Below are 15,099 nucleotides of genomic sequence, written 5' to 3'. Positions count from 1 at the left end.
GTGTCAGACAGTCCCGAGTGGAGTGGCTGCTCGAGTCACGTCACGCATGGGCGAACACGCCGACGCCACACTGTAAAAAATGTCCGCTCAAGTTTACCTTTGAAGAGAAACTAGTGTCGACCTTCGTCTGTTTGCTCCTGTTCGCGCCATTTTTTTTACTCCGGATACAAAACTACATAGTTCATTTTGACTTTGCTCATAATTTTGCCTTGAAATGCCAAACTTCTTATCATAGACAGAGGAGCCTGTCTCATACTGCTGACTCATTATCAGGAGCGGTTTCACACTGTTTTAACTGGGGGGCTAACTGGGGCAGGGGCGGCATGTAGTACACCCATGTGCAGTGGCGGATTAAGGTGGTCATGGGCCCCTAGGCTACGGTTTGTTTGGGCCCCCACATTATAATGCTGGTTCCAGTGCCGTGGGAGGTGGGAACTTTCGGACCTCCAACTCAGAAAAGTGCACTGGAATACTTGTCGAAGTGGAACCTCCAACTCGCGAACTCGGGGGAGCTCAACCGTCCCCTACCTCACCAAGATAAGTCGGAGAACAACAACCGTCCCTGACCTCACCAAGATAAGTCAGAGAACAACAACCGTCCCCGACCTCACCAAGATAAGTCGGAGAACAACAACCGTCCCCGACCTCACCAAGATAAGTCGGAGAACAACAACCGTCCCCGACCTCACCAAGATAAGTCAGAGAACAACAACCGTCCCCGACCTCACCAAGATAAGTCGGAGAACAACAACCGTCCCCGACCTCACCAAGATAAGTCGGAGAACAACAACCGTCCCCGACCTCACCAAGATAAGTCGGAGAACAACAACCGTCCCCGACCTCACCAAGATAAGTCAGAGAACAACAACCGTCCCCGACCTCACCAAGATAAGTCGGAGAACAACAACCGTCCCCGACCTCACCAAGATAAGTCAGAGAACAACAACCGTCCCCGACCTCACCAAGATAAGTCGGAGAACAACAACCGTCCCCGACCTCACCAAGATAAGTCGGAGAACAACAACCGTCCCCGACCTCACCAAGATAAGTCGGAGAACAACAACCGTCCCCGACCTCACCAAGATAAGTCAGAGAACAACAACCGTCCCCGACCTCACCAAGATAAGTCGGAGAACAACAACCGTCCCCGACCTCACCAAGATAAGTCGGAGAACAACAACCGTCCCCGACCTCACCAAGATAAGTCGGAGAACAACAACCGTCCCCGACCTCACCAAGATAAGTCGGAGAACAACAACCGTCCCCGACCTCACCAAGATAAGTCGGAGAACAACAACCGTCCCCGACCTCTCCAAGATAAGTCGGAGAACAACAACCGTCCCCGACCTCACCAAGATAAGTCGGAGAACAACAACCGTCCCCGACCTCACCAAGATAAGTCGGAGAACAACAACCGTCCCCGACCTCACCAAGATAAGTCAGAGAACAACAACCGTCCCCGACCTCACCAAGATAAGTCGGAGAACAACAACCGTCCCCGACCTCACCAAGATAAGTCGGAGAACAACAACCGTCCCCGACCTCTCCAAGATAAGTCGGAGAACAACAACCGACCCCGACCTCTCCGAGATAAGTCGGAGAACAACAACCGTCCCCGACCTCTCCGAGATAAGTCGGAGAACAACAACCGACCCCGACCTCTCCGAGATAAGTCGGAGAACAACAACCGTCCCCGACCTCTCCGAGATAAGTCGGAGAACAACAACCGTCCCCGACCTCACCAAGATAAGTCGGAGAACAACAACCGACCCCGACCTCTCCGAGATAAGTCGGAGAACAACAACCGACCCCGACCTCTCCAAGATAAGTCAGAAAACAACAACCGACCCCGACCTCTCCGAGATAAGTCGGAGAACAACAACCGACCCCGACCTCTCCAAGATAAGTCGGAGAACAATGGCGGCGCCCATGGAGACACAATTTGTGAGAGATAAAACGTCAAAGAACAGGCTGTAAACGTTACTTCCCTGCATGTGGTGTTATATATGATACTGACATTTTAACACAACTTATTTTGAATATTCTGGCATGAAAATATGAGTTATATTCTCTTAGCATATTTATATATATATTATAGGCTACATTAGTTTGCAGACTCTTTTAATTTACTATTACAGTATATTTTTTCTATACACATTAATGTTTCATTTTGATGATATAAAAATCTTAGTTCAATGTCAACCAATGTGATCCACCGCCGGACAATATGTTTATTAACGTATTTGATGGCGGTCGCCCATGTTTTCTGGTTACGTTCGACTTAAATGGTCTGGAACGCTCTGAAGTCGGAGCTTGTAAACTCCAGGTAGGAGAAGTCCCATGTCCCTGTGCTTAGGGATGCACTATTACATGAAACATTAAAACATTAATCATGCTTTATAAGAAAAAACACTGCTAGAACACAAGAGTCCGCAACCTTGAAAAATCCTGTCATAGGAATTTTCTTTAGCAGATCTTGGTCTTGTTGTTCTTTCGGTTGTTGTGCTTTTCTTTTTTAGTGCTCTGCTATCATATTTCCTTTATGACTTTTTGCAGCTGTACTGTCTAAACTGTCATTGGACAACCAAACTGAGCTTATGAACATGATGGCAGCTGATTGGGTAAACGTGTCCCATATCTATCCAATCAGTGACTTAATGTTTCTAAGGGCCCCAATAGGAGGCACGTTTTTTTTCCCCATTGTAGCAAATTAAAATAGTCTGGCCAATCCGGGGCCCCTGCACACCTGGGGCCCCTAGACTGCAGCCTAGGCCAGCCCGTGCATTAATCCTCCTCTGCTTATGTGCATTTGATTTACCATTTCTGCCTCAACTATTCATATCTACTTTAACCCTTAGACGTGCACCGCAGACCCATATTTTTGTCTTTTTTTACCACTCCATTTTTTGTTAACTTTGTGAAAACTCCCTCAAAAATGGTTGTTGGGAGGGATAAGAGGGGGTTCATTTTTCGGGGTTTTCTGTATTTGTGTCTGTTCTTTGTTTCTTCTTCACCTTAAAGCAGGCACAACTGCTCTACTCTTTCTTGTGTACTTGTCTGCAGAATTCAATAAAAAGAAAATGTGAAAACAAAAATACCACACAGAGACCAGCAGAGTCTGAGGAATACCATAGAAAAGTCCATGCTGTAATTTAACTATGGGATTTAATAATAACTTTCAACTGTCCCAGATTTCGGGGAGGATGTGATTTTTCTGCCCTTGTGTTGTGGGAAGTGCTCAGAAAGCGTCCATCGTCTGAATGAGGCTGTAGAGATGATCTGTGGGAGCTCAAGTTTCAGAACAGCCTCTCACTGCAATGAAATGGTTACTATGGAGACGAACATCATCACAAATGAATATAGCTGGGCTCATTGAATCCACAAAGGTCTCAGCTGTCCAGTCAGACCCAAGTTATGCAATTATAAAACCACAGTATGGGGCTGCATGGTGGTTAGCACTGTCGCCTCACAGCAAGAGGGTTGCTGGTTCGAATCCCGGCTGGGGCCCTTCTGTGTGGAGTTTGCATGTTGTCCCTGTGTCTGCGTGGGTTTTCTCCGGGTTCTCCGGTTTCCTCCCACAGTCCAAAGACGTGCAGGTGTTCGGTTCATTGATGACTCTAAATCACCTGTAGGTGTGAATGGTTGTCTGTCCCTGTTTGTCTCTATGTGCCCTGTGATAGACTGGCGTCCTGTCCAGGGTGGACCCCGCCTCACGCCCGATGTCAGCTAGGATCGGCTCCAGCCCCCCGCGAACCGGATAGGGACAAGAGGTTGAAGATGGATGGATGGATGAAAACCCTTGATCTATACCATTTGAGAAGAGGTGAAAATAAAACATTTGTACTGCATGACAATGGCAGGGTTTTGTCCTTTGCCACCCCAGGCCATCACTAGAAACAGCCCCGCACATTATTATTATTTACTAAATCCAAATGATGGCTTATTTTGTGTAGCCTACTTTGTGTTTAGTGCAAATGTTAACACACTAAGCTAAGATGGTAAAAAATGGTAAACATAACTAAGATAAAATGCATGATCTGTACTAATTTTCTCATATTGACGTATCCCATGATGTAATTTACAAAGGCGACATTCTGGTTTTTAAACAAAATAATTAAATCGGCTAAAGTTCAAATTTCAACTTATGGCAATATTTCTATGGAATCAGATCTTTTTGGCTTGACTCTGAATATTGACTTCACCTGTCATCACGAGTTAGCATATTATAACTTTGACTGACCAAGTCAAACATTGGACTTAACTCAAAATACATCACAATTCTGATGTAACATGTCAAAATATTGGGTTATTCATTCAAAAATATTGACTTGGTACGTTATTTTTTATATTCCAAATGTTTCATATTTGGTTCTGAATTAATTTACAATGTACTTCTATTAATAGTGGATTATGTGGTATCATATCCCACCCATGTCTGTTGGCCTGCTGTCACCAGGTAATCACTGCTCAGTCTGCACCTGTAGAGTCTCAGCAGCGTTAAACGGAATCTACATGACACAACCACCACAGTTTCAGTTTCAGACAGATTTTCTCAGTGCATTTCCTTCTTACTCCTCGTTCGTCAAACAAATGCAGTCCACTCACTTACAAATAAGGTTGTATTTGCCTGAGAGATGAGCCACAGAGAGCAACTGGACCGTTTCTTTCAAGTGTAGAGAATACTACATACCTCCCACTGCAGTACAAACACATTGAGTATGGACATTTTTACAGTGTGCAGCCTCTTATAGCTCAGTCACCTGTTAACATGTGTCTGGTGTCCATGTATGCATGTATGCAATAGATGTTATCCGACCTCATCACATTCTATTTTCATCAGATCTTTATTACTTGCAGATACAAAAACAAGAACAAAACCACGAGTCATCAAGCCAATCGGATGTATCGGGCCACCTAATGTGGCTCCGTCTCAACAGTGCATGGTCTTCCTAGTGTTCTCTAATCCTTAGAAATAGGCCTAGCTTAGCTATTCTCAAAACTAAAGGCCACCTACTTTAGAAAAGAACAAAGGCAAAGTAAGGCAACATAGAGCTAGCAAGAAAGAAGCTGTCGATAGAGCAGAAGTGGACAATGTTACACAGTAACTAGCCTAAATTAATCACTTCCAAGGCTTCAGTCAGAGACAGGTTCCTAATGGGACAAGTTGGTATTTACACATCTGTACGTTTGTATTCTGGTAATCCTCATTACTTTGGCTTCAAACATCCACATGGAAATCAGTGACGAGTTAATAGTCAGTGTGCAATTGGCTGCCAATTAAAACACAAACTAATGATGAAAGTTTACAATCTATCGAACCAGGCAGTTTTTTCTGGCTATAGTTAAATAAAAACAGAATAAAATGTTCACTCCTTCAGTTCAAACCTGATATGTGATGCTTAACTGCTTAAGTGTGCAAGTCAAATATATTGCTGGAAACGATGAGGATATTGACTGAACTGGACCTCTGGATGAAAACACTGGTAAAGAGTTTCACAGACAAAAGCGAGGTTAATCTGATGTCCGTGTTGATGTTCACAGTATGTCCTGCAGAGTCTTAACAACTCCTCTTACAACCATCGGCCTGTCTAGAGTGACTTGCGTTGCCGCTTCATGAAGGACATGGAGTAATCCCCTGCTGGTGTGCTCTTCTGCCTCTTCATCTGGACCTGTGACTGGGCGGTGAGCTGCAGCTTGATGGCGCTGGAGTTCACCTTGGCTGCACAGAGCAGCCCCTTCATCCCCTTCATCTTCTCACTCTGAAACGCGACCACGGGACCGGCCGGGGAGGGGGACGCCTGTTGCTGTGACGAGGGGGAAGAGTCCGGGCTGGGGGATTTGGGTTTTCCTTCTGTGTCTCCGCCTCGCATGCCTTGGGAGGAACGGCGGCGGCCCCCTCCCTCTCCCACCTTCTTGGGCTGTGCTGCTGCTGCTGCTGCTACTGCAGCAGGCACAGCCGGCTGGGTGGATGGGGAGGTGGGAGCAGCAGAAGGAGGGGAGCTCTGCTCATCCAGCTTGGACTCTCTCCTGGGGCCTCGTCTGCGGCCCTCCCGGGGGTCATCGCTGGACATGTCATCATCATCCTGGGACTCTGGCTCTTTGATGATGATCGACACCTTCTGGCGCACCTTTGGAATCAGAGCACAAACCAATTTTAGCTACAAAGCATTGACACACCCACACACACACACACAGCCACATCAGGCCTCTCCCCTGCAGACACAGTTCCTATTGGCTGGGGTCAGGTTGAACTTCAAAAAGGCACAGCTATTGTGGGGTTCTCACCTGAGCATCAAAGCGGCTCAGGGACTGGACCAGGTAGGTGGCCCAGCCCACATGAAGGACCGGCGTGGGACTACCCTCCTCCCATTTGCAGATGCCATCATAGAAACACAGCAGGTGAGCAAAGCATTCTGGGTCCTGGAGCGCTGAGAGGGCTGCTGCCTGCTTGGGGTGCTCCTGAAATCAGAGCGATATACCGCTTATTGTCAGAAAGACACAAGCATTCTATTGGTCCTGAACATAAAACATGTTCGCCTACTTTCTATTGAACACAGAGGGTTCAGCACCTGCTCATAGAACTGGAGTTACACCCAGGTAACTACATACCCCCACAGCATTCAGACAGTAAACAGGAAGACGTTGGGAACTCCTCCGGCCCACTTTAAACTGGTTTTAAATTCACTAGTTCAGTTGTTTCAACAATGTAGAAGTGCAGTAAAGTCAGGAGTCAGCCTACCTCCTTACATCCTAGACTATCTGATGGTATTTATCGCCTTAACGGTATTTGGAACAAAGGGTTGTTTTCTCTTTGCCCTCTGTACACAATAACATCTCCCAAAAGGCAAGACTTCAAATTCACTATACAGCAGCTGAGAGGGGCTGTTAGACATTTTGATCAGCTCTGCATATTAAAAGTTCATCACACAGAATACTTATTTGTTGACAATGACACTCACACAAACAACGCGACTCAACACTGCAGGGATCAGGACACCATAGACATCGTAGCTTCTACAATTCTTAAGGTTGATCCAGACATTAGTTTGGTACATGTGACTCTAATGCAGGTGTAAAATGTTACCAGACCAACCAGAACACATGTGGAGGAGCTCTGACATCTTTGTGTTGATTCCGGCGTGTCGACTATATGACACGATCTCGCCCTCAACAATTCATACCTCTGCATCTGTCATCTGAACAGCAGCTCCATCTGGCAGTTAGTGGGTGGAAATATTCCGGAACATTTTATCGGAAACTACTTTGTGTGGTGCAAACTGTTTGAATTCAGTGGCGCATACTGAGGCTGCATAGATCACTATCCAGATAGAGATCACATGGTAATGCCTGGTGGGTGACTCATGTTAAACCTGCAGGATTGCAGCCTTTCTCTGGTCGGGAATACTTGCCTTGTCGGCTCCTTCTCCTCCCTCTCCTCCCTCCCCAGGACTCTCTGCCGCGGCAGCTGTCTCCTTTAACAGAGTGGGGATAACGTCGTTTGCGATGTCAAAGAACTCCTTGTAGATCTCCTCGTCCTCACGGAAATAGTTATACCTGCAGGTGAGAGGAGGAGGAAAGTCAGAATACTAAAATAAGACTGAACATGTCATTTTACAAGCCAGATGTCTTCTCGTCTACTGGGCGTTGTGTCCTTATAAAAGACATCATTACTTAAAGTTGGACTACAAGTGGGCCGTTTGACTATCTGATGTATTTGAGGATGGAAACAAGTTGATTATTGAAAGCATTGCAACAGTCCCGACATGTGAACTCTGCTGCATATTCTACATTCCCTCTTGTAGATGGTCAGAGGGCGAGCTGAAATTGAAGAACAATGAGGGATCAGGAAAAGGAAGCTGATAGATGGGGAGGGAATGTGTGGCCTGGTGGGTCACTGCTGGTATTTTTAGCTGCCGCGCATGAACAGTGTGTTTAAGGGGGAGGAGAGAGCGTGAGGATGCTGGACAGACGCTTCCTGGCTCAGCCACCACACCCTATCAAACTAAGCGAGACTGGGCGCTCTGTGGTGGATGTTACGGAGGAAAACCACCACAGTAACAAAACTTAAACACAAGTCTGACTCGGCTGTCACATCACTTTACTTTGATACGTGCCTTTGAAATGAGTCGGCTGATAGATGCCTTTGGTGTTCATCTGTTTTTAGTAGTCACAACACAAGTCGGGGAAGATAGCTTTGCATTTACTGCCATCTTGTGTTGGTCTGGTGAAATAACAGCTGAGGCTGCTGTTAACCACCTTACTCTGATTTACAATACAACAGCTGTGAACACCAGCCCATTATGTTGACACTGTCACACAGAACATACTGCCATTACACAAGACAAGTGGACACAGGTATCAGAAGCAGATTAGGCTGCTCGACCCCCTGCCTCGTGAAGCAGCATCCAACAACTCAATAATGGTCATCCTCTGCCAGTAAAGTTAGCTTTGCAGGTTTTTGGAATGTATTTATTTACGGACTAAATTCATCTAAAATTGCAGAAATTCAACAGGGAATGGCAGCCTAGCAGCCAGGACAAATCGTAGAACCACACAGAGCAGCACACCGACTTCAAATGTAAAAAGGGTACATGCAGCTCAGCCCTAGTTTTCTTTTGTGAATGCTACAGTCAGATTATTGTGCACTCATCACCACAGATTGAAAATGTGAGCACGCAGCTCAAGGTTCCTGCACATTTTCTATTTCAAATTTCCAGAATTTTCCACTTGTTAGATGCGTATTATCTAAACATTTTAACATGTATCTTTTCTACATGTAGGAATGGATGCTTTTGCCCCTGCATATGGCCTCTCCCATGTTGGAGATGTTGAAAGATTTCAAGCATAGTTTGCATCTTTATTTTTCCACTTGGTATCCTTTTATCAACCATATTTAAAATTTTTCTTCATAAAGCCAGCCCTCGGAAAACTCTCTCTCGCTGCTGACAATAGGTGGCTTACTCAACGAAACGTAATGGAACATCGTTCCTAGAGTGTCTAAAAGTAGAATGGGAGGCAGAGCCTTCAGCTCCTCTCCTGTGGAACTAACTCCCAAGTGTTATTCAGAATACAGACACTGTCCCCAGATTTAAGAGTAAACTTAAAACTTTCCTTTTTGCTAGAGCTTAGAGCTAGGGCTTATGATAAGATTCTGTTCTGCTTAATTATGCTGCTATAGGCCTAGTCTGCCGGGGGACAATACTTTTCCTGATACTCTGAGCTTCTCTCCTCTCTGTCTGCATCATTCATGTCTCATCAATGCATGTTACTAATTTAACTTCTTCCCCGAAGTTGTTTGTGCTTTGTCGTCTCGCAGGTCTCTGCTGATCGTGGTGGTGCCTGCTGCCGTGGTCCTGCATGACGCTTCCTGCTGCTTTTATAGTCTATAACCTTAGCTGTTCTTGTTTCTACTATTCTGCTGTATTAACCACCATAACATAAGTCATATTCACATTACTATAGATATTATTATAGTTACTGTCTGTGTCTGTCTCTGTCTATCTTTGTCTCTCTCTGTCCATCTGTCCGTCTTTTCTCTCTTTCTCTCTCCTTTTCTTCCTCCCCAACCGGTGCAGACAGATGTGCGTCCTCCACAGAGCTGGGTCTGTTCGTTCCTGTCTGTTATAGGGAAGGTTTTCGTTGCCACCTACTCTACAGGGGAATTGTTGGGTCTGTGTAAATCATAAATAAGTCATAGAGTGTGGTCTTTACCTACTCTGTAAAGTTTCCTGAGATAACTTTGTTATGATTTGGCACTATAAATAAAATTGAATTGAAATGAGAATCGCAGTCGCACGGCGAACGGTAGCCATGGTAACCCAGTACCATTCTACAGCCAGCTTAATTAGTTTCACTTCATCTACAGGTCATCTATGCTGCGTGAGTAAACTTGTTGTGATTTGTATATATTAATATATTTTATTTTAGAAAGTTTAGTTAATAGTCTGAAAAAACAACACAAACATTTCTCCATACTGATTCAGACCTGGAAATGACTCAAATTAAATCCCATACTTTTCCATAATGCGTAGGAACCCTGGCAAGTTCTAAACTTTAACCAGTCATGTGCTGGCGTATAATAAAACAAAAAGGTGTGAACTCACTCCTGCATGACCTGAGCTGCCTCAGCCCATGACCTGAGAGCCTCCCGCACATCCCTGTGTCTATAATGGAAACCAGCCAGGTACATGTAGGGGTAGATGTGCTCGTTGTTGTAGTACTTCTGAGCAGAGCTGACAGCCTGAGAGAGCGAGAGCACAGAAACACAGCAACAATGACTTCCTGTTAAACACCCTGATCTGTGAAGATGAAGTTGTCACATATGTGTAAGGTCCGAGGCAGAGGACTATGACGATATTCTGATTTCTAACTTTGAAGGGTCCACACATGGAACGATACGAACGATATAGCAGTTCCCTGTTAGTGTTGACAACACTTCTAAAATACATGCTGGATACTATGTTTTATATGACTGTTCCATAATATTGATACAAGTGGGTTTCTCATGTTAATGTATTGACAATGAATGGTTCAACATGTTGGGAAATATGAAGACTTTCTCCCACTCTAAGCTTTACTGCTGGGTGACTTGGTGGAAGACTTACCTTGAGGTGGATTTTCAGGGGGTTCTCCTTGCCTGGGATTGGATCCTGATCTTCGAGGTCTGCCAGAGTACCCATGGCCATAGGGTACCTGGTCCACGGTGGAGGAAAACACGAAGGAGGTTTACACATCAACTCTAAAGAGACAAAGACTTTCATTCCTCACTAACTTCATAGACCAAAAGTCTCACCTGTCCAGATCGCCCCGATCATACAGCAGCCACAGCAGTTTCTGTTGAATCAGGGAGAAACAGATATACAGAGATACATGAAGAGTGATGCAGGCAGCTCAGGAAAAGAATACATCAAAGCATCTCTGACTGTGTAATATACCAACAGGACATACTCTATCCCACACAAGTGCTTCCAACAAGCTAGGCCTTTCTTTACCATAACCAGGCCCTCATTTATAACAGGCTTTATTACACTCAGGCCTTTATTCTCTAAGTCCCCGTTTTATATCAATTGATTTCTGCATATTCTAACTCGCTATTAATGCTGTTTTCTTTTAATTTCCTCCATGTTTTCCCTGTTGATAGATTCTGTGTAATATAATCTAACAATTTCAATTCAACCGTCATGCCATTTTACCACCTGCTGCGAACAGTTTCCTAAAAGAACCATTGTTTTCTGTCACTTTAACTTTGTTTTTATCACCTTTAGAGAAACACTTCCACATTTTTCACATCAATAGCCTTCCATTGGCCCAATTCTGGTCGGTTTTTGATGTGAAACAACTGCAGGGAGTGCCAAGTTTCATTGATAACAGTGATCTAAAAGACTAAAATAATGACAACAAGATTAGATGTTCTGTTAGGAGAAAGGGGGAAGAGCAGGTGGAGAGTTTGTGCTATGGAAATGTACATTATACAGTGTCACAGGTCGAGGTGCGTGTTTTCACCATTTCTCTATGACAATAATAATAAAAAATAACTAAATTCTAATTAGTGATACAATTTTCCAAAAGTATACAGTTGCATATGAATTCATGGTTGGATGAATTCATTGGTGCTCTGCCCAGATCAAAAGTCTTTATGGAAATCCCTACCACACATCACCGTATGTTATTATGAGGGGAAATAACATTCTAACACCACAATGGGAATTTCCAGTTGATATATTCAAGAACATCGAACTGTTCTGTTTTCATTCAGTTTTTCGGCTCTCTGATATTTAGGTCACTTCCTCCAAGCTCCACTGAGAAACTGATAACTGTGGTGAGTTCTGGGAGGTTGAAAAGGCAGATTTAGAGAACAACCCAGAGCACACGACAAGTGGCAGTGTTCACCTGTTGTAGCTGCAGGAGCTCAGAACTGTCAGTGTGCAGGTCCAGTGAGGGGTTGATGGCACAAACCATGAAGGCCACCTCCATGTTTCTGTCACATTTCATGTAGGAGCCCTTCAGATAGAGCCAGCTCTGAGGAAGACACACGCGGGACAGGTTTAAAGGATGTGAATATCAAAGTCACAGGAAGTAACTACAAATACTTGACATTATTGGTCTGTGGAAAGTTCCCCTGCCTTTCAAAATCCACTTTAGATGTGGTTTGTTTAATGTCCACACCAATGTATCCAAGTGAACCAAGAGGTTTAATCATGAGGTCATAAGGACCGACGGGTAACTCATTCATTGGACAGCTTTGGTGACATAATCCTGCATCATCAGGGCTAAATGTACCCTCGAGGGGAAATCTGGTTACTGGCAGCAGGTCATGCTGCACATTACTGAGCCTCATGTGTTTTCAAACTTTTCTGGTGTTCCCAAGACATAAATGATGCACTCAAACCCTTTTAATTACCTATTTAATTAATTTGTGTATGAAGTTTGCATTATGTTTGATAGTTCCATCATTATTTTAGAACGACAGGGGCCTCACCTTCTCACTGACTCCTGCTGAGACTGTTTGTCCTCGGCGGTCTTCGTTACCCTTTCCGTGCCAGGTGACCTCCACCGTATCTTCCCCGTTTTTGCTGAAAATGACCCAGGCGTGGTCCTCAGAAAGTGCCAGGTGGACGTCCTTCAGACCCAAAACCTGGCACGCTGCCACCACTGCAAACGCCACACCAGAGCTGTCTAGTTTGGTACCTGGTTCAAATTTAGCAAAGAAGTATTTCATCAATATGACATCACCAATTCCAAGTTGATCATAGTCTATACTTCCCCTAATAAACATCTTCAGAAATCATCATCATTTCATTGTAATACTTGTAATGTCGTACCAGTGATGAGACTGAAGAGGGACTGGATGTGGGCCCGGTCCTTGAAGTAAGAGCGGCTTAGACTGTTCCAGATCACATCCGACACTTTCTTCACCAGCTCCCTGCTGGATCCTGAAGGAGTCCTCCGGTACTGGGACAGGTCCACCGCGCCACGGATCTGAGCCGTGAAGCGCTCGTACAGTGCAGAGATCATGCCCAGCTCCACTGTGGGGAAGCAGGAGGTGGGACAGTCCGGCTCCAGCGGTTCAAACCGGACCCCCGGAACGTTAATGGGGATGACCCGATTCACAGCTAGGAAGTGCTCGACAAAACCCAGGACCAGGGAGAGAAGGGCTAGGTCTGGCTCAGGCTTGCGGAGCTCAGCATCAAACAGCTGAACCACGCCGTCGATCCCCCGCAGGGGAAAGTGTTTCTTCTGGGACGAGTGTAAACCCATGATGTCCACTGTCAGTCGACTCAGACGCTCTCCTCACCTGCAGTACTGAATGATCCACAGCAGTCAGCTCAACTCCACATTAACATTAAAACAGTTCAACACTGTAGTTTTCAACTAATGTTTCAAACAGAAAGAAGCAGTGCATTTGTCTGGAATTATTTTAATCAACAGATGAATCCAGATCTGGTGAGTAATTGTTGCAACAGGACGGTGTGTGTGGGACTGAGTCAAAATCAATAATAGTGTGTTTATTGTAAAGAAAGAACCAGTGAAACAGTGTGAGTCACCGATGCGTCATATCATGCTTTGGGTTCACACACAGTTGTTGGTAGTAGATATATGCATTATTAGTTTGGGTCTGCACATGAGAACAGTTAATATAAAATCTTGGAGGGCTTGTCCTAAAAATTAGTGATTTCCTCAAGAGTCCCCATTACAACACATTAACTTATCGTGGTAATAGGCTGGTAGAGGCTCAAACCCATTCATGAGAGAACCATTAGGCCAACAGGGCTGTGAAAAAACCCAAATGATTTCATTTTGAACAGGAAAAAAATGTTATACGATCAGATTTCGTACACCTTTTCCAAGGTCACATTCAAGCACTTTGCAAGCACTTTCCAGCTTTTCTAGCACCTTATTTGTACCTTTATTTTTTCATTAAAATCACGTTGAAAGAGATGGTATTATGTTATAAACACCAAAAATATTTTGCAATACTGGAAGGATAAAAAAAAAAATTATAATTCTATTCTATAGTTATTTATTGTGAAAGAAATGTGGATAATTTCAAGCGTTTAAAAGCACTTCATCCAAAATTCAAGCACTTTTCAAACACAACATATAATTGAAGCATTTTCAAGGATCCCAAGCACCTGTCCGAACCCTGTGCTGTATTTACAAATACTAGAACTATGCATACTAATGTCCTTTTTTAATTGCGGTGTTGGAAGCAAGGCAACATTTCTTCTCGTGTATTTTATTGAGCATCATTAAACACCCCGTTAATAATCTCAGCAATAACCGTTATCCCCGGGTTATTTGAAGTGCAGCACGTTACACACAACGTAAAGCCAGTCGCCACGGATGGGCCGCTGAGCAGCTTGGCTCGTTGCATAATGTTGGTCACATCGATGCCGCTATCACGGGCTGTATGGCGCTTTGGTGGGCGGGGCACTCCTGCTGCTACAGATGAAGCTACATTACATTCAGAGCTGCACACGGACGCTCTTCTGGGCTCACGATTCACATTAATACGTCGTAATGTCTCCGCAACATCACACATACTTGTAGTCTTTCAGTACGGACCGAAATACTCTGTTAACTTACATTCATTCATTTACAAACCGGGTTGGCTAGGCTAACTAGCTAACTTTACTAAGTTAAGTAAACGGGAGCTGCCCATTTAGGTTTGCTTTCTATGTGAATAACGTTACTACGATTAAAAAATAAGACAAAGTAGCGGGATATCCCGAAGCGGAACGTGAGCCGCACACTGAAGAACAGATGAATGACGGCTGTTGTCAGAAGCAGCTAACAAGCTAACGGACCGCTAGTTAGCTAAACTCACCACTTTTAGATAACGCTCATCCCTCAACTACTCACGCGAAAGATAGCGCCACAACAGGCCGCAGCGCCCACTCACTCTAAACTCTTATGAGCGCAACATTTGACCAGTGTGTAGGAGATAACATACCCGTTTCTCACAGCCGCAGCCACATGTTTTTGTTTGTGTCCCCCTTCTTTTGCCGCGCAGTTCAGTCTGCCCGACAGTCACTTGTGTGCGTTACCAGTCGCTACGTTTGCGTAACGCAGCAGATGTACGTATGAGACGTCGGTCGC

At 44.7% G+C, this 15,099-nt stretch overlaps 1 protein-coding gene across 1 annotated transcript; it reads right to left on the bottom strand.

Moving 5' to 3' along the window:
- Positions 1 to 4,976: 4,976 nt before the first annotated feature.
- men1 (multiple endocrine neoplasia I) lies at positions 4,977 to 14,996 on the bottom strand. Its single transcript, XM_083936694.1, has 10 exons — positions 14,954 to 14,996; positions 12,822 to 13,302; positions 12,479 to 12,687; positions 11,890 to 12,018; positions 10,793 to 10,833; positions 10,605 to 10,692; positions 10,104 to 10,240; positions 7,410 to 7,554; positions 6,286 to 6,459; positions 4,977 to 6,128 (listed from the first exon to the last, which is right to left on the bottom strand). The coding sequence occupies exons 2-10, from the start codon at positions 13,255 to 13,257 to the stop codon at positions 5,589 to 5,591; spliced, it is 1,899 nt and encodes a 632-aa protein (XP_083792820.1). The 5' UTR covers positions 13,258 to 13,302; positions 14,954 to 14,996; the 3' UTR covers positions 4,977 to 5,588.
- Between the last annotated feature and the right edge of the window lie 103 nt (positions 14,997 to 15,099).

Source organism: Echiichthys vipera (genome assembly GCF_963691815.1).
Source record: "Echiichthys vipera genome assembly, chromosome: 22".
NCBI lineage: Eukaryota > Metazoa > Chordata > Actinopteri > Perciformes > Trachinidae > Echiichthys > Echiichthys vipera.
The sequence above is the reverse complement of the archived record's forward strand: the minus strand, read 5'-3'. Positions and strand labels throughout refer to the sequence as shown.

Excerpts from the sequence above, each read along its gene's own strand:
- men1 (XM_083936694.1), bottom strand. The coding sequence starts at position 13,257 with ATGGGTTTACACTCGTCCCAGAAGAAACACTTTCCCCTGCGGGGGATC. Across the intron at positions 10,241-10,604 it reads CCCTGAAAATCCACCTCAAG|GCTGTCAGCTCTGCTCAGAA; the intron begins GTAAGTCTTCCA and ends TCGCTCTCTCAG. Across the intron at positions 7,555-10,103 it reads GCAGCTCAGGTCATGCAGGA|GTATAACTATTTCCGTGAGG; the intron begins GTGAGTTCACAC and ends TCTCACCTGCAG.